At 51.9% G+C, this 18,255-nt stretch overlaps 6 protein-coding genes across 6 annotated transcripts; 3 read left to right on the top strand and 3 right to left on the bottom strand.

The window, feature by feature from the left end:
- Window positions 1–134: 134 nt before the first annotated feature.
- N7518_006169 (PAN-complex poly(A)-binding subunit PAN3) lies at window positions 135–2,835 on the bottom strand (the record flags this gene model as incomplete). Its single annotated transcript, XM_057187096.1, has 9 exons — window positions 135–1,165; window positions 1,214–1,369; window positions 1,423–1,567; window positions 1,628–1,953; window positions 2,079–2,189; window positions 2,245–2,405; window positions 2,459–2,510; window positions 2,548–2,640; window positions 2,763–2,835. The coding sequence occupies 9 exons, from the start codon at window positions 2,833–2,835 to the stop codon at window positions 135–137; spliced, it is 2,148 nt and encodes a 715-aa protein (XP_057038799.1).
- A 550-nt stretch (window positions 2,836–3,385) lies between these two features.
- On the top strand, window positions 3,386–5,013 carry N7518_006168 (clathrin-mediated endocytosis regulator UBX3; the record flags this gene model as incomplete). The annotated part of the gene is made up of 2 exons (XM_057187095.1): window positions 3,386–3,520; window positions 3,616–5,013. 2 exons carry the CDS (start codon window positions 3,386–3,388, stop codon window positions 5,011–5,013), a joined length of 1,533 nt encoding a protein of 510 aa, XP_057038798.1.
- A 1,240-nt stretch (window positions 5,014–6,253) lies between these two features.
- Window positions 6,254–10,732, top strand: N7518_006167 (pleiotropic drug resistance family ABC transporter; the record flags this gene model as incomplete). Its single annotated transcript, XM_057187094.1, has 1 exon — window positions 6,254–10,732. One exon carries the CDS (start codon window positions 6,254–6,256, stop codon window positions 10,730–10,732), a length of 4,479 nt encoding a protein of 1,492 aa, XP_057038797.1.
- A 502-nt stretch (window positions 10,733–11,234) lies between these two features.
- Window positions 11,235–13,082, bottom strand: N7518_006166 (ferric reductase family protein; the record flags this gene model as incomplete). Its single annotated transcript, XM_057187093.1, has 1 exon — window positions 11,235–13,082. One exon carries the CDS (start codon window positions 13,080–13,082, stop codon window positions 11,235–11,237), a length of 1,848 nt encoding a protein of 615 aa, XP_057038796.1.
- Window positions 13,083–14,290: 1,208 nt separating this feature from the next.
- N7518_006165 (putative 2-deoxy-D-gluconate 3-dehydrogenase) lies at window positions 14,291–15,204 on the bottom strand (the record flags this gene model as incomplete). The annotated part of the gene is made up of 3 exons (XM_057187092.1): window positions 14,291–14,740; window positions 14,809–15,024; window positions 15,076–15,204. The coding sequence occupies 3 exons, from the start codon at window positions 15,202–15,204 to the stop codon at window positions 14,291–14,293; spliced, it is 795 nt and encodes a 264-aa protein (XP_057038795.1).
- Window positions 15,205–15,646: 442 nt separating this feature from the next.
- N7518_006164 (transcriptional regulator family TF) lies at window positions 15,647–18,062 on the top strand (the record flags this gene model as incomplete). The annotated part of the gene is made up of 5 exons (XM_057187091.1): window positions 15,647–15,747; window positions 15,840–17,128; window positions 17,189–17,474; window positions 17,530–17,563; window positions 17,616–18,062. 5 exons carry the CDS (start codon window positions 15,647–15,649, stop codon window positions 18,060–18,062), a joined length of 2,157 nt encoding a protein of 718 aa, XP_057038794.1.
- Window positions 18,063–18,255: the final 193 nt, after the last annotated feature.

Below are 18,255 nucleotides of genomic sequence, written 5' to 3'. Positions count from 1 at the left end.
GTTTCAATCACAGTAGCGATATCGGTGCTTGCAAATTAGAGCAAAAGATGTAACCCTTGGGTTAAACTATGAGACAAACATAGCAAGCAGCGATATCCTTACGAGTACCACATGTGAGAACTTTCGAAGACTTGCTAGTGCATGCGTCTAGCGGGCTTCATCAGAGCCTGGAAGGAAGACTCAAGAGCCTTCTTAACCTCCTTGTAGCTGACAATGAAGGAACTCTGCTCGTCGCGACTGACTAGATGGATCTTCTCGTCAGTTCCTGCATCGAGCTTGTTCAAGCAAGTCAACACATGGCCAAGATCAACCGCTGGATCGCCTTGGCCATCCACCGAGTGGAAGACGTAATCGCGGAAAAGCTTCAAGAAGTAGCGTTCGCCGCTCTCCGACCAGCGCTGGTCAAGTTCATACTCAGGGCGTTCATTGACGAACCCGAGTTTGGCCATCAGGCGCACAAGTCGTGCATTCTCCAACTCACGGCCGAGATCAGAGTTCAGCTGATCATCTAGGTGGAGTGCCGAATCAAAAGTTGACATCAGCTGGGATGAGATGCCAGTGATAAAAGTGTCGATGCTTCGCTCCTGATCCTTCTGCAGACTGTTCAACAGCCAGAACACAGAGCTCTTCAACTGTGGGCTGTAGGCGCGAGTGAAATGCTCCATGGCCTTGGTTGGGTTGTGGATGGCAGTGGGTGAGTTGGCGCCAAGGGTGACGATCATTTGGCCGAAGTTGACCAGATCTTGTCGCTGGAGGTCAGCCATAGTCCGCTGGGTATCGAATTGCACCACATCAAGAATAGCGCAGGCGTTGATGCGGACACGGGTCTTAGCAGTAAGCAAAACCTTGCTAGGCTCGAGCACTCGGGCAGCAAGACCATTGGCGTGGATCGCCTTAAGTCCATTGGCGATCTGGGTCATGTAGCCCCAGAGAATCTGCTCAGGAATATGAGCATTGGTCTGACGGCCTGGGAAGCGGGTTCCAGCGCTGAGATGCTGGTCCGCAAGTGTCTTGGACAGTGGGTGATAGTCGGTCACAAAGATCAAAGAACTGTCTTGGAAGCTGCGGCTGGTGAACGCGTCGTGAATGGTCACAACACTGGCGTTGCAGATACGCTTCCAGGCTTGCACGGAACGGATAGCCCTCTCATTGGTCAGGCGGTAACCTACACGGTTAGTTTGGAGCTACAAAATAGACGGGAAGATTGTCATACCCTCAAGTCTGCGAAGAGCATAATAGATGCCATCTTTGCTAGACTGGGCCTTGTAGATCCAGCTCGGGTAGCCAAAGATCGCAGCATTCTTCTGATGACTGAGATCTAGAGGGACGAGGGAATGGAAGTAGTCGACCTGTGCAGGGAGTTGGGTGTCTTCAAGTTCGTCAGCATGAGTACAAATTACTATTGGGTGATGTCTAACATACTAGGGAGAGTTTGTAGAGTAGCTGCAGATTTCTTCTGCAGTTCTTCGCGCAAGTCGTTAGGAATAAAGAGATCATGAACGTTGCGCTGGTATCCCAATGTGTTCTGGCTGTGAGGGCCAATTGGGGCATAAAGATGGTACTGAATCTGTTGGGCAGTTAGAGATCAGTCAAAGAAACAAAGAGGATCCATTGGAAACCAACGTACCGGCTGCTGGAATCCAGTTTGGTTTGCAAAGAAAGCACCTCCCATGGCGCCAGTATGGTCGTGGGAGTAAGGATTGGCAGAAACAGGGCCAACGGCACCGGGAGTCATGGCAGTTGGGGTAGTAACAAAAGGATCAAATGCACCCGTGGGGGTGATGCCTCCGTTTCCATTACCCTGAAGAGGGGTCTGAGTAGGAAAATTAGCACGGTTGCTCAGAATACTGTTGAACCACCCAGGGCTTTCAGGCTGAGGCGGAAGAGAGGTGAAGTATCGGGGAGAATCAGAAGATTCAGGATCGAATTCAGATGCCATGGCAGACAAGCCACCTAGCACCATCGTGATGATAGAGATGATGATAACAATAGGGCTAGTGCAGGTAAAGAGGGATGGGTAAGAAGACAAGAGGCAGAGGGGAGGAAATCGATGCGAATCGAGTGATAAGGGCAGGGACGACTGACCACGTGCTCAAACCCCTGGGGAATAAATTCCTGTACATCGGCCACCGCCCAGTCTTGCACTGCTTCTGACCGTGTTGTTGGTGTACTCGTGTTTGAACCTTTTTCTGACGTCAGTGAATGTTTTTGTAACCTCCCTCCCTCTCCACATGGAGCACATACGTGATGAGGTTGTTCGAGGTTGAAAAGGAGCTGCACTGGCAGCTTTGGGAGATATAGCTGTGGACTTTTTTGGTGCTGATACACCATTCCCAGACAGCAAGGATGGAGTGAAGCTAGGTGAGTCGACATTGAACCGCTTCTTGCTATCAAACGAAACAGTCCTTGTTAGCAAAATATGTCCAGTTGTCGTATAGAGACCAAGTGTTCATCGCACCTATCCGACTGATTTGCATTGAGCTTCGACGGGTCATGATTGAAAGCACAGCCTGGATACAAGAGTTCCAAATCAGCTTCACCACCCACGCTGGCCGTGATTCAGGTTCGCAATACCTTTGTCTTCATAGCGGCATCGCCCATAGATGGTCACATTACGGCACAATGTGTCTTTCGCATTCTCTATCAGGCAAAATCATTGTTATCAGCAACTCGGTCCATCTCAAATTCATCCACCTCCAGCTTGCCCATCTCAGACCTAAAATGGAACTGAAATGCCAGCCTTGACTTCGAATCACACTCACCACGGCTCTTCATTTTCGGTGATCCTGTCGTCCGACGAGCATCCTCCAATGGAGGCTTTCCGGCAGACGCCATGATATCTAGCTGATACCCACTTTGTTGGTGCGGATCAGCGCAAAAAGATCCCCATTGAAACCGGACTCGGTAGGGAACAAAGAATGCTATTGGGTGAAAACCGCATTCCCCTGTTTTGATTCTAAATCAAGTCACCTACGGTCCGCGCAATTGGCGGCGGGTCAATTCCGGGAGAGCCCACGGACGTCGGGCGGTATCTCAGCCGATAACAATAGGCATGAATGGGATATAAGGATAAGACCGAAGTCGTCTCTCCTCCCAAGGAATGATTAAAAGCGACAGAACTGATGGAAACGAAGACGCGGGGCGAGAACCGAACTCGAGCGAAGGGGGATAAGCACGGACCAGGCGGTCAGGACATCAATGCGAGAGCTTCTTGAGGCCACTTGAGCCTCGACGTCACGTCGTTCTTACCATTTACGCATGAGAAATTCTGCACGTGCTCAATGACCGACCTCAAATGATCTTCCGCTTCATGGCTGTTCCTTTCTCTCTCTTTTAATACCACCTCTATCCCTGAGTTTATGGCTTACGGCCCTTCTACAACAAGATGTCACAACCGGAGGTTGACCTGGACGGGCTTTCTGATAGCGAGAAGTCTACGCTAGAAATGTACATGGCTGTCACCAGTCAGGAACCTTCCGAAGCAATTCCGCTACTACGTCGGTCACAATGGAATGTGCAGGTTGGTCTATCTTCCCCGGCTTCCAGTCAAGCGAACGAGCGTTTAACTGATCCCCGCATGATAGATTGCCATATCCAAGTTTTTTGATGGCGAAGGCCCAGATCCCGTTGAAGAAGCCCGCGCTGCCTTGGATCGCCCCCCCCCCCCAACCCAATCGCCGAACCCAGAATTTAATGACCGACGATTTGACCGAACACTTGTCGCAAGTTGCTCGTGCCACAGCTACAGATCTGGCGCCACGAGTTAACTTACAGCCGGCAGACCAGCCAACCTACCGACCTCCATTTATTCTTAGCCTACTTCTCACTCCATTTAATTTGGTATACCGAATTCTTTGCAGTTCATTCCGCCTATTTGGTGTCCTCTTCCCTTTCTTGCCACGCTTGTTTAACAGGACAGCGAACCCCGCGCTGCAAGGTGCTCGCCGGAATACCACTGGCCGTCGATCCCTCGGTCCCAAAGATACTGCCGCTCGCTTTATCCGCGAGTTCGAGGAAGAATATGAATCTATCCCGATTCCATTCCTGGAGAACGGATACAACATGGCGCTGGAGAAAGCCCATCGCGACTTGAAGTACCTCCTGGTCATTCTCTTATCTCCAGAGCACGACGATACGGACAGCTGGGTCCGGGATACTCTGCTGGCACCTGAGGTCGTGGAATTCATCAATGACCCCCAGAACAACCTCCTGGTGTGGGGCGGCAACGTGCGAGATTCCGAAGCATACCAAGTCGCCAACTCATTGAAATGCACCAAATTCCCCTTTGCAGCGGTCATCGTCCATACACCAAATGTTTCATCAACCGCGATGTCTGTTGTAGGACGGATCGCAGGTCTCACGACGCCATCCGAGGTCGTGAACAAGCTCCGGACAGTCGTGACATCTAACAGCGAGCCCCTGGAGCGACTCCGATCTTCACGCGCGGAGCAACAAGCCTCGCGCAGCCTCCGCGAAGAGCAAGACTCAGCCTACGAGCGGTCGCTGGCGATCGACCGTGAACGGGCGCGCCAGCGCCGGGAAGCGGAGTTGGCACGTCAACGCGAAGAACAGGAAGCCGCTGACCGACAGGCGGCTGAAGAGCAACGGCTCCGCGATCTCGCCCAGTGGAAGCTTTGGCGCGGGCAATCGCTTAGTGCGGAGCCCGGGCCGGATGTCAAAGATGCCGTTCGTATTAGCGTGCGGCTCCCGTCCGGCGAGCGCATCATGCGTAAGTTTGCGCCCGATGCAGACATTGAAGAGATCTACGCGGTGGTTGAGTGCTACGAGATATTACAGGAGCAGGATACAGAGCGTCATGTGGTGAGTGCGCCGGAGGGGTTTGTGCACCACTACGGATTTCGACTGGTCTCACCGATGCCTCGGGTAGTGTATGCTGTTGATGAGGGAGGGTCGATCAGAGAGAAGATTGGGCGTGGCGGTAATCTGTTGGTGGAACCAATCGACGAGGATGAAGACGATGCAGATGATGACGAGGTGACCGACATGTCTTGAATGTGACTGGTCTCCATAATTGGGCTCCTTGGAAGACCAAGACTGACACACCGCTGTTGTTTTTTTAACAATATCCAATGTACAATTTAGATTATTATGATTCAATATTTCGCTTTCCCTGCGTGGCCGACTTATAACTGTACATTCTGGTCAGATTTTGAAATTGTCTGCTAACCGAAGGCATATTCCGTATTTAGCACGGCGTAAGCGTAAGCATTGCAGCCTAGCGCCTGGCTAGGCTCGTCCAAGGATCAACGAACCATCATGCCGCATATCAGCCCCCATGCAAGGGTTCATCAGCACGTATCTGACAGTGCCACATGTTGGTACGTCAGATTTGCAAGGAATTTCATAACCGGAGACATGACTCAGACGAAACCAGCCGAATTTGGTCCATTCCTTCCCAACCTTGGAAGATACATATACATCCATGTAATTCGGGGTTAGGAGGCCAAGTACGAGTTAGGGGACGGAGATAAGATGGAATTAACAATTGCCCCAGTGGGTGGAAGTGACATGCGATTTAGCGTTCTAAGATCCATGGATCCCCCAAGAATAGCTGAGTCAGCCCCGCTCGGATGCATCGCGCCCGAGCATCCGAGCCCTGTGTGGGACGGATAGCGGTGGTCCCGGGCTGCTGAGTCTGGAAACCTTGTTTTCCCACCTGGCATGGACACGTGTAGGATGTATGAAGAACATGGCAGGTACATCATTATACCTGCTGTGTATCCCTTGTTTGGCTGTCGTGTGGAAGTACCAGGTACATGCAGTGTAGAATCATCCATCGCATGTTCTACCTTACCTCCGTGGACAACAAATTCAAGGAAAATGGCCATAGTTTCTTGGCAATCAGCCACTAAGGACTAGCTAGAGTCTCAGAAAAATACGAAACCAAAATTCGTGATTGGAATCTCCGGAAAGTCACCAGCTCCGCCCCGGAGTCAGTTTCGACGGGAGTCCCCGTTTTTTATTTTCTTTCCGGGCAAAGGATACAACTTTTCCGAGTCCCGATCTCTAGATCTTTTGAATCCTTGGGATTTTGTGTCTTTTCATATCCGTACTTAATTCAAATTCTTCGCTGATTGCCTTCCTTCGTTATTCCATTAACTAATATTCGTACACCCTCTCTCTATACTGATCCCGTTGATGGTTCCCTCCCCTATCCGTCTTTTCTAGGGATTACTACCCCACTTAATCAGTTCCATCCCCTATTCGACAGTGACCGTGCTGGAAGGTCATCATGTCGCTCCTAGGGACATTGGATCCCGGCACCCAGGACGGAGAGGATTCCCATTCCGCCAACATGGAAGCTCGCCGCCATGACCCCACCGCCAGCGTGAGCACCGATGACACCGCTAATGAGAAGGGCGAGATTGGCAACGAGGACTACACCGAGGCCGAGGTCACTCGCCTGGCCCGGCAACTCACCCGCCAGTCAACACACTTCTCTGTCTCAAACCAGAATGCGGAGAACCCTTTCGTCGAAGTCCATGAGGACTCAACCCTCAATCCTCACAGTGAGAATTTCAACCCCAAGAATTGGATGAAGAATCTCCTTACCATCCAATCTCGCGACCCGGAACGATACCCGAAGCGTCAGGCGGGCCTGGCCTTCAGAAACCTCAGTGTGCACGGATTTGGCAGCCCCACCGATTACCAAAAGGATGTGGCCAACTCCATTCTGCAAATTGGCGCCGTGTTCCGTGCGATGACCGGCACTGGCAAGCAGAAGATTCAGATCCTCCGCGACTTCGATGGTCTCGTTAAGAGCGGCGAGATGCTGGTCGTTCTCGGCCGTCCTGGATCTGGCTGTTCGACTTTCTTGAAGACTATTGCAGGAGACTTGAACGGCATCTTCAAGGATGGTAACTCTCATATGAACTACCAAGGAATCTCCGACAAGCAGATGCACAGCCAGTTCCGCGGTGAGGCCATCTACACCGCTGAAACCGATGTGCATTTCCCTCAGCTTTCGGTTGGAAATACCTTGAAGTTCGCTGCTCTCGCTCGCGCCCCGCGCAACCGTTTGCCGGGCGTCACTCGCGATCAGTACGCAGAGCATATGCGTGATGTCGTCATGGCTATGCTTGGTCTTTCGCACACTATCAACACCCAGGTCGGTAACGATTTCATTCGTGGTGTCTCCGGTGGCGAGCGGAAGCGTGTCAGTATCGCCGAGGCCACCCTCTGCGGCAGCCCTCTCCAATGCTGGGATAACAGTACCCGTGGTTTAGACAGTGCCAATGCTCTGGAGTTCTGTAAGACATTGAACTTGATGTCTAAGTACTCGGGCACTACCTGTGCCGTTGCTATCTACCAGGCATCCCAGAGTGCCTACGATGTTTTCGACAAAGTGACTGTGCTATACGAGGGCCGACAGATCTACTTCGGCCGTACCACCGAGGCCAAGGAATTTTTCACCAACATGGGCTTCGAGTGTCCCGAGCGCCAGACTACCGCTGATTTTCTGACCTCTCTTACGAGCCCAGCTGAGCGAGTCGTCAAACCTGGCTTTGAGAACGTCGTTCCCCGTACCCCCGATGAGTTCGCCACTGCTTGGAAAAACAGTGCTGCGTACAAGGAGCTTCTGAAGGAGATTGCCGAGTACGATGAGCAGTACCCCATTGGCGGCGAGTCCTACGAGAAATTCGTTGAGTCTCGCAAGGCTATGCAGTCGAAGAGGCAGCGTGTCAAGTCTCCATTCACCCTATCAGTCGCCGAGCAGGTCCAAATCTGTGTGACCCGTGGTTTCCAGCGTTTGAAGGGTGACTACAGTCTGACTATATCCGCCTTGATTGGAAACACGATCATGGCATTGATTATTGGTTCGGTTTTCTTCCAGTTGCCTGGCGACGTGACTAGTTTCTACTCTCGCGGTGCCCTTCTCTTCTTCGCTGTCCTTCTCAACTCCTTCTCCAGTGCCCTAGAGATTCTGACTCTCTACTCGCAACGTCCTATTGTCGAAAAGCAAGCCCGCTACGCCATGTATCATCCGTTTGCCGAAGCAATCTCGTCAATGCTGTGTGATATGCCATACAAAATTGCCAATGCCATCACCTTCAACATCACACTCTATTTCATGACTGGTCTTCGCCAAACCGGCGGCGCTTTCTTTACCTTCCTGCTCTTCTCTTTCGTGACGACCATGACCATGTCTATGGTCTTCCGTACCATCGCTTCTTACTCGCGCACTTTGTCTCAGGCTCTGGTGCCCGCCGCCATCCTGATCCTCGGTCTGGTCATCTACACTGGCTTCACTATCCCAACCCGCAACATGCTTGGCTGGTCTCGCTGGATGAACTACATTGACCCGATTGCTTATGGTTTCGAAACCTTGATCGTGAACGAATTCCACGGTCGCGATTTCCCATGCAAAGCGACTTCTTTCATCCCGGTGGGTGAATCCTACATAGATGTCGGTCGGTTCAACAAGATCTGCGGAGCGAAAGGAGCTGTGGCTGGCCAGGACTATATCAGCGGCGAGGCTTACTACACTGCAAGCTTCCAGTACTCTCACGGCCACAAGTGGAGAAATCTGGGAATCATGATTGGTTTCATGATTTTCTTCATGTGCACCTACCTCATCGGCACCGAATACATCTCCGAGTCCAAGTCCAAGGGTGAGGTTCTGCTTTTCCGTCGCGGCTACGCCCCCAAGAAGGTCGGCAGCTCTGAGGATGACGTCGAGCAAACACACAGCGTGTCCCCTGCCGAGAAGAAGGATGGCGCTAGCTACGGCGAAGAAACCACTGCCGCAATCCAGAGACAAACTGCTATCTTCCAATGGCAAGACGTGTGTTACGACATCCACATCAAGAAAGAGGAACGTCGCATTCTCGACCACGTTGACGGCTGGGTTAAGCCCGGCACCTGCACTGCTCTTATGGGTGTTTCTGGAGCCGGTAAAACCACTCTCTTGGATGTGCTTGCCACGCGCGTGACAATGGGTGTTGTTTCTGGTGAAATGTTGGTTGATGGCCGTCCTTGCGACCACTCCTTCCAACGTAAGACTGGCTATGTCCAACAGCAGGATCTCCATCTCCACACTACCACGGTCCGCGAAGCTCTTCGCTTCAGTGCTATTCTCCGTCAACCGCGTCACGTCTCTCGCCAGGAAAAACTCGACTACGTCGAGGAAGTGATCAAGCTTCTTGGAATGGAACACTATGCGGATGCCGTCGTCGGTGTCCCCGGTGAAGGTTTGAATGTTGAGCAGCGCAAGCGTCTTACTATTGGTGTTGAACTAGCTGCCAGGCCACAGCTGCTTTTATTCCTGGACGAGCCTACTTCCGGTCTTGACAGTCAAACTTCTTGGTCTATCTTGGATCTCATTGATACCTTGACTAAACACGGTCAGGCTATTCTCTGCACTATTCACCAGCCGTCTGCTATGCTCTTCCAGCGATTTGACCGTCTCCTATTCCTCGCCAGGGGCGGTAGGACTGTCTATTTCGGAGAAATTGGCGAAAAATCTTCTACGCTCTCTAACTACTTTGAACGAAACGGTGCGCCCAAGCTGTCGCCCGAAGCCAATCCTGCCGAATGGATGCTTGAGGTCATTGGAGCTGCCCCCGGAACCCACAGTGAGATCGACTGGCCTGCCGTGTGGCGCGATAGCCCTGAGCGCAAGGAAGTGCAAAATCACCTCGCCGAGCTCAAGTCCAGCCTCTCTCTGAAACCCGTTGCCACAACCGACAACGATCCAACCAGCTTCCACGAATTCGCCGCACCGTTCAGTGTTCAACTCTGGCAGTGTCTCCTCCGTGTGTTCAGCCAGTACTGGCGAACTCCAGTCTACATCTATTCCAAGATTGCGCTCTGCACCTTGACTGCGCTCTACGTCGGCTTCTCCTTCTTCCACGCCCAGAACAGTATGCAAGGACTGCAGAATCAAATGTTCAGTGTCTTCATGTTGATGACAGTCTTCGGCAACTTGGTGCAACAGATCATGCCGCACTTTGTCACCCAACGTTCCCTCTACGAAGTCCGTGAACGCCCCTCTAAATCATACTCCTGGCAAGCCTTTATGTCCGCAAACATCATTGTCGAACTCCCATGGAACGCCCTCATGTCGGTCCTCATCTTCGTCTGCTGGTACTACCCCATTGGACTGCAACGCAACACCAGCGCCGATGATCTCCACGAGCGCGGCGCACTGATGTGGCTTCTCATCCTGACCTTCATGATCTTCACCTGCACCTTCGCCCATATGATGATTGCCGGTATCGAGCTAGCCGAAACAGGTGGCAATATCGCCAACTTGCTATTCTCCCTCTGCCTGATCTTCTGTGGTGTCCTCGCCACCCCGGACCAAATGCCCCGCTTCTGGATCTTCATGTACCGCCTCTCACCATTTACCTACCTCGTCTCTGCAATGCTGTCGACCGGTACATCCGGCACAAACGTCGTCTGCGAGCCCGTCGAGATGCTCCACTTCGAGCCCCTTGCCGGCGAGACCTGTTACCAATACATGAGCGCCTACATGGACGTTGCTGGTGGCTACCTCCAGAACGGGAACGCCACTAGCGATTGCAGTTTCTGCAGCATCGACAAGACCGATACTTTCCTCAAGAGCGTGCTGAGTTACTACAGCGACGCGTGGCGCAACTTCGGTATCATGTGGGCGTACATCATCTTCAACATCTTTGCTGCTGTTGGTATCTACTGGCTTGCTCGTGTGCCCAAGGGAACACGCAGCAAGAAGACTAAGACTGCTTGATCTCTCTACCATTTCTGGGTTTCTTTTCTTTTCTTTCTCTGCTTTTCTTCTTGACACTGAACGGGCTTCCGATGGCTACTGTTTCTCCTAAAAGATACTCTGCATTAGACCGCCATCTCTAATCCTCCGCTCTTCTTGTTACACATTATTTTGTTTACATACTACACTTGGTCTTGCAGATAGGGATGCCCTAGATAATACATACACTAGCATAGAGCCTCTTGTTCAATTACATTGTCTACTACATTCCCAATTACTATCTCGTGCACAGTAAACATCCTTCCCAATAAGATATCTTCATCTGTAACCAGGAAAAGTCTGGAGATTATGATAGTGATAGTATACAGTTAGACATTAAGCAATGTTAAATGAGCGAGTCGCCAACCGCAGCACAAAAGAAGTAAAAGAGTGCATTAAACCAAAAAAATTACAAGAAACCCCACGGGGATAAAAAAAAAACAAGGCAAAAGAACAAAAAGCATATAAACCAACAAAGCAAACCTCACCACGTAAAAGCCTCCTCCGCAAAATCAACCACAGCCCCCTTCCCAATCCGCTCCCTCGCCGCCGAGCGAACCTCATCCGCAAAAGCGCCCGGCCCACAAACACTAACAATTGTGGCGCCGGTCCGCCCGGGCAAAATCTCATCAAGAACCACATCCGGCCTACACCTCCCAGAATGCATAAGCACCGTAGCGGACGGACTGACGATATCAGCAGCGCGCCGCGGCTTCGAGACGAAAAGCTTCACGACGAGAATATCGCGGCGGTTCGGCAGGCGCAGGATCTGGTCCATGTAGTTGCTCACCCAGGTAAGGTGGTCTGTGGAGCGGACGGACCAGATCAGGTAGACTTTGCGGGTTGCGGCGGTGTTCTGCGCGGCGGCGGTGACGAGCGCGCGGGTCTGCAGCAGGTGGTGGGTTATTCCGGCGCCGGCGCTGAAGAGCACTGCTGTGCCGTAGCTGGAGAAGTTTGCTGGGTTTGAGCCGTAGGGGCCTTCGATGAAGCCGGCGAGAGTGAGAGTTTTGGAGGGGGCTGCGTTGGCGAGGTTGTAGAGGCGGCGGGTCATGCCCTTTTGGGCGCCGACTATGAGGGAGACTTGCGTGCTGAGTTTGGAGGGCTTGGTGGGGAGGTCGGATTGCTTTTCGACGTCGTAGTATCGCTTGTCTTGTGTTGGGGAGGGGGAGAATGTCGATGTGCTGCTTGTGCTTGGTTCGGCCCATGCGATTGAGAATGGGTGCGACATCCACCACGAGATGCTGGGGATGTAGGCGAAGACGTGGCAGCCTGGGTCGATGTTCACGACTTTTGGGAGGTGGAAGGTCACGCGGCAGGCTTCGCCTGGGAGGGCTTGCACGACCATTTTTGTTGTGCCGGAGGTTGAGATGTTGAGGTGGATGAGGCGGAAGAGGCGCGCGAGTCGGTCGCCTATCCAGATTCCGGCTATCGTTTTCGCCCAGCTTTGCTGCGGGAGGTTGTCTATCTGCAGGTGCAGGTACACGCCTAAGAAGGCGAACACTGCGGCGAGTTGGTGCAGGTGTAGGAAGGTCTCGTAGAAGGCGTGGCGGATGGGTGAGGGGGAGTGCAAGCAGAGGAAGACCATTGCGACTGTGCCGACGAGGCCCCAGAGGAAGAAGGGGGTTTCACGTACGCGAGCGAGCATGCGGGTGAAGTCTTCCTCGTCGACGGCGTTGACGGCCCATGCGGCTGTGTGTGCGACTGATTCAATGACGACGATGCGGCCCAGCCAGCGGTGGAGGAGGTTGTATGTGTCAAAGCTGATATGGAGGAGTGGGATCAAGGGATTATTTCGGCCGGCGAGAAGGAAGAGCGGGATCATGTTGAGGACGGCCAGCGTCCCGGATCGGCCGCGCAGCTCGGCGACCAAGGCCGCCTTGTTGTTGACACTATAGTCCAAGATGAAGCAGTATGCGACTTGGCTGGCGAAGTAGAGTGCGACCAGGATAGTCTGCAGCCGGGAGGGTAAAGTGCCGACATTGACAGCGGAAGAGAGCTGTAACTCTCTATTGTGTCTCTTGCTTCCTAATGGGGCGTATAGGATGTATTTCTTGATGTTTGACCACCATGTTGATTGTTCCTGGGCCCAGAAGGTCTGTTGGTGTTTGCTTGCGCTAGTCGCGGTGATTTGGCGGAGATATGCGTGGCTGATTTGGGCGACTCGGCCACAGAACAATGCGAATGCCACGACACACAGGGAACCGTAGATGATCTGGGTAAAGATCACATCGCGAGGGACGTCCACGCCACCCAACCCCCTTGAGTACTCATATATGTATGTGGCGTTTGACCCGTACCCTCGTGCCGCGATATGCGGATGGGTTGCTGCCATTGAACAGGCGCAGATATCGAAGAGAGAAAGGAGTTGCGGTCTGGGCAGCAAACATGCAAGGCTGTGCTGTCGATGTTGCACAACCGCCTAGTCGATATAGCAATGTGTATGTGTATGTTTCAAGCAGCTGCTCAACAGCCGAGATCAAAATGTAAAGATTGAGATGTTGGATGTGGGCGCTTGCGGGGAATCGAAGTCGAATACGGTGGATAGATCAGATGAAATAGATTATAAACAGGGTTGGAGAAAGTGCGTCGATATAGATGGAGACCTCTTTGATTGTTTCCGACAAAGACAGTGTCTTATAACGCGAGCATTGTGGCTGGTTCTGTTTGGGGTTGACAATGAACAATGAGGTTTGTCTCAAAGTGAATGACCAGGTTGAAGTCAACAAAGCGAGCCAAAATAGCCCTGCTCTTTTGGAATTTGTGAGAAACTGGCACGTCACCAAGAATCGACGTTGGAGGTTCACTTTCAGGTATCTGGCATGCAGGCAAGGGGCACCTTTTTCCTTTTTAAGAATGAAATTGGACAATATAGAGGCAGTCCACACCAGACAATATAGTAAAGAGAGTGTATTTAACAATCGAGACCAGCCGATTGTCTTCTAAGACAAAAGAGTGCGAGTAATGGAAGAAATGGAAGTGGAAGAAGCCTCCCTGAAAGAGTTTTGAGAAGAAGCATGGACCCCGATGGACATATCTTCCGCAAAGCCCCTATATGGTCTGATTTGCAACTGTTCGAGGCGTTTAAATTGCCGAAAAACCTATCGGGATAGCTCCTTGGTGACACTAAAGACGCCGGTGTTTCTAACAAGCCTTAGCGGCCCCCTTAGATAGGTGCGATTTGCTGATGATTTGCTGATGACTTGCTGACGATCCTTGTTGATCCTGGTTCGGGTCTGGGCGTGACGCCTTTGGACGATAGTGTATGAAGTCTGAGACATTATTAATTATGCCACTTTCACAAGCTGACATGTGCCATTCGTCTCTCCAGGGCTGACTCGCTGAGGTGGTTTGACTGTAAGACATTGGCGTTGTCGAGGTTTCAAGTGGACGCACGGACCACTGTTACCTCTTCCCTCTTACAGGCAATAACCCGATAGTTAACTAGTCTGGCAATAGTCTCATAACACCTGACAAGGCAAAAGAAATCATTTATATGTGCAATTTATTGAAATAATGTACGTTATATTCATTTCCAAACATTTACCGTCCCATCCATCCACCGTCAACTGTGAGGATCTCACCAGAAACATAGCTGCTAGCCCGACTAGCCAGATACACCACGGCACCCTTGAAATCCTCGGGGTTTCCCCATCGGCCAGCGGGAATACGTGCCATGATACCGGCGTTGCGGTCAGCATCGTTGATAAGGGCGGTGTTCATATCGGTGGCAATATAACCGGGCGCGATGGCGTTGACATTGATTCCCTTGGCAACCCAGTCATTCGATAGAGCTTTGGTCAACTGTCCAATGCCACCCTTGGATGCCGCATAGGCGGGGACTGTAATTCCGCCCTGGAAGGTGAGCAGAGACCCGACATTAATGATGGAGCCTCGGCGACCCTGTGGGAATTCAGAGGCGTCGCGAGCCAGTAGGTATGCGGCGAATTCTCGGCACATGATGAACACGGAGGACAGGTTGATTTCCAAGACCTATACATTATTCCACGAATTAGACATAGTGTTTCAAGGGGGCAATTTATATTGCTTTATCGACTCACCTCGTCCCAGTCCTCGTCCGGGAACTTTTCGGCCGGGTGTCGCCGTTGGATCCCTGCGCAGTTCACCAAAATCTCCGGCTTCAGTCCTTGGCTAAGCAATGCGGGGATGATTGCTTTGACGGCTTTCCGATCCCCGAGCTCGGCGACATGGATCCATGCCTTACGGCCGATGCGATTAACGATCTCGTCCTTGGTTGCTGTATTGCTGGTGTCTCTCTATTGGGATATTAGCATGTGATGTCCAATCTTTGCGTGTAAGTAACTTACCTGAATCAAGATAATATCGGCGCCGGCTTCAGCCAAGGCAAAGGCCATAGCTTGGCCAATACCTCGTGTTCCACCAGTGACGAGGGCGGTTTTCCCGCTTAGGGAGAATAGGGACATTACGTCTGCCATTGTGAATGTGAATATGAATATGAAAAGGAATCAAATCCAAAATAAAAGAACCAAAGAAGCAAAGAAGCAAATGGGAGGAGCTCCAAATAAGAAACCCAATCAGACCAAACCGAGAACGCGGGGTTACTCCGGGCAATACCAATAGCCGAGAGCATTAGCCGTCGGCTATTGACACGGTAAGTGGTTTTCCCTACTTGAACAGATGAAGGGGCTATTAAATAGGCATATGAAGAGAAACAATGTCTGATAGAGTACCTAGCATTCAAAGCAGTTAATATCAAGTTCTAAAGAATGACCATAGAGGCAAAAGTAGGTAAAACGTTTAACCACAAGGTTCCCGCATCCCCCACATGGAGAGGAGCATGGCGATGAGTAAGGGTCTTCGGAATTCTTTGTGGGGACGTCCGACTTTGATTTCGTACTCTTCAATGTTCCTGTAGCCATGGAAGAAGAATCCCCGTCAGAAGCCTCACGGCGCGATATCGCCAAACGCGTCTCTCGAGCCTGTTTGCATTGCAGGCAACGCAAGTCTCGATGTGACCTGTAAGATTGTCCTCTCCCCTCGTTTCAGCCACGATCCTTGCAGTCTTTCCCCGGATCTGCAATATAGATGGTTCCGCGCTGATCGCATGCAGAGACTCCAATGGTAAACCTGGTAAACCACCATGCCAGCGTTGTGTACGCGAAAACCGCGAGTGCATATTAGGCGGCTCAAACCGTGGAGGTCGTCGAATCCGAAAGAACAAAATCAAGAACTTTACACCAGCCAATCGTTCACCAGGAAAGGATTCGGAAGTCTCAAGCCCAGCCAACTCGGAAAATCGTCGAGTGCAATCGGCATCCTATCCTGGCCCGCTAGTCTTTTTGCCACCTAATCCACCGGCACCAGCATCAGCATCCGTCGAGGAAGATGATACCTCAATATCGTCTGTCCCGCGCAATCCATCAGACGCTTGGCAATGCTTGACCGGCATCGCCACGGAAGGCACAGAGATCGCGCCCGAGATCCGCAATGAACATGTTAGGTCGGAGCCAACACCATTCCCAGTATACAACAGCCTGCGCAACGGCGTCTCAGACTTCAACAACCCAACCACTGGCATCAGGGCCTACAGACTTGTCCAGTCGTGCGCCCTAGACCCGGAAACGGTGTGGCAACTGATCTCCCGCTACGCGGAGAACTTCCACCAGTATCTTCCCCTCGTGCCACGGAAGTATTTCACACGCGCAGCACTAGACGCATTCGCCGCCAATGAGAAGCACCTGCTTACCGCAGTCCTGACCATCGCCTCCAAGGATTTGGTCGACCAGCCCGAGATCCACGAGTACTGCTCCAAGTACATGCACGAGCTGATTTCGGGCATCGCCGCGGGCGCGGAATGTGATGTTGAAGCGGTCGAAGCGCTTCTCTTACTCGCCGAGTGGGAACCTCAGGGACTGCGGCCGCGCATTGAGCGCGTTGGGCGCGGAGAGGAAGACCGCGCGGCGTGGATGCATGTCGGGCTTGCGTTGCGCTCGGGGTATTTCATCGGCATGGATCGCACTTCTTTCCGTGGGGATCCTTACGGGGATCATGAGAGTGAGGCTCGGAGGCGTCTGGCCTGGGCGAGCTGCTATGTCTCTGATCGATTGATTTCTGTGCGTATTGGACGTGCTTTCTGGTCTCGTGGCCCCGGACCCATGACTGGTCTTGTCAGTCAGGATTTTCCGTCGCTGCAGCCAGTCAACGATGGCGAGGAGGACTATGCGAAGATCTTTCAGGCTATGTTGGATCTTACGCAGCTTTATGGGAATGTTCATGAGGTTTTATATTCGGGGATGCGTACTAGTAACCAGATGATGCTGATGGGAGACTATGTTAAATATGTGGATGACTTCCGTCTGGCGATTCTGCGGTGGAAGTCACTTTGGGGGTCATTGGACTGTAAGTTGGCCTTTTCTCGATTATTTGAGCTTCTGGGTATGTCGGTTCTAACATATCTAGGCTCACCACCTATGCGAGCAACACTGCAGTTGTCATACGAGTATTTGCGTCTGTATACAACTGCTTTCGCGTTCCAAGCTGCGATCTCGCAGTCGCTAGTCAAACCGAAAACCGACCTACAAAACCAGCGAGAACATCTACGATCGACATTCAAGAACGTAGCTTCGATGCAGGATTCGCGGTTCATCTATGAATCCGTTGATGCGGCCAAGTCATACCTGACAATCTTGGTGGATCTGGTAGATCCTGAGAAGCATCTCCACTTCATGCCTCTCCGCTTCTACCTGTAAGTTTTTCTTTCGTCGCGTGTTATTTCGAGGCAAACAGCTCATGCGATTTAGATATGGCATCTACTCTGCCGTTTTCCTCTACAAGGTAAGATCCCTGTTCAACCCCTCTTCGGCATATCATCTAACCGATATCATAGGCTCGTTCGTTCGGAATGATGGTCCCATCAGAAGAAGCAAAAGTCCAAGGCCTAGTCATCCGAACCACCGAAGTGCTCAAACAAGCAAGCGCCGGCACCGACGACATCGGGTCGCGCTATGCTCGCCTTCTAGAGCTTCTGTGGAAGCCCAAGTCCACATCGAACCCATCCGAAGAGACACAAAATAGTGACTTCCCACTACAAACATCCCTTCCAAACCCAGTCACAGACCCGGGATACATGAAATTCAGCCCCGCGAATGACTTCTCATGGCTAGATTTGGAGGCCGTGGGCGATTATGTATCCGGGGACCAGATTTCTGGTGGCTTATTGGGGCTGGACGCGTTCCAGAATGCATCCGATATGTACCAATCTGGAGAGCCACGCTCGCAGACCTGGCAGCCGTCTGCTTGGATGGGAGATATGAGCAGCAACCTTCTCTTTTAAATGCTTGGTAATGGCTTTATCCGTGTGGTACTTATTATGTGACACCCCCACCCCCAAATCTGACGGCAAATGATGCGGGGCTTTGCCGGGGCCTACCCTCGGAGATGGCGCCGAGGGGTAACCGAGGCCAGCAACGCAGTTCTTTCTGCTTTGCCAGATCAAACTTGGAGCTTTAAGAGTTTACTTCTGCGCT

Source organism: Penicillium psychrosexuale, assembly GCF_028828465.1.
Source record: "Penicillium psychrosexuale strain IBT 29551 chromosome Unknown utg000004l, whole genome shotgun sequence".
NCBI classification, from domain to species: Eukaryota; Fungi; Ascomycota; class Eurotiomycetes; order Eurotiales; family Aspergillaceae; genus Penicillium; species Penicillium psychrosexuale.
The sequence above is the reverse complement of the archived record's forward strand: the minus strand, read 5'-3'. Positions and strand labels throughout refer to the sequence as shown.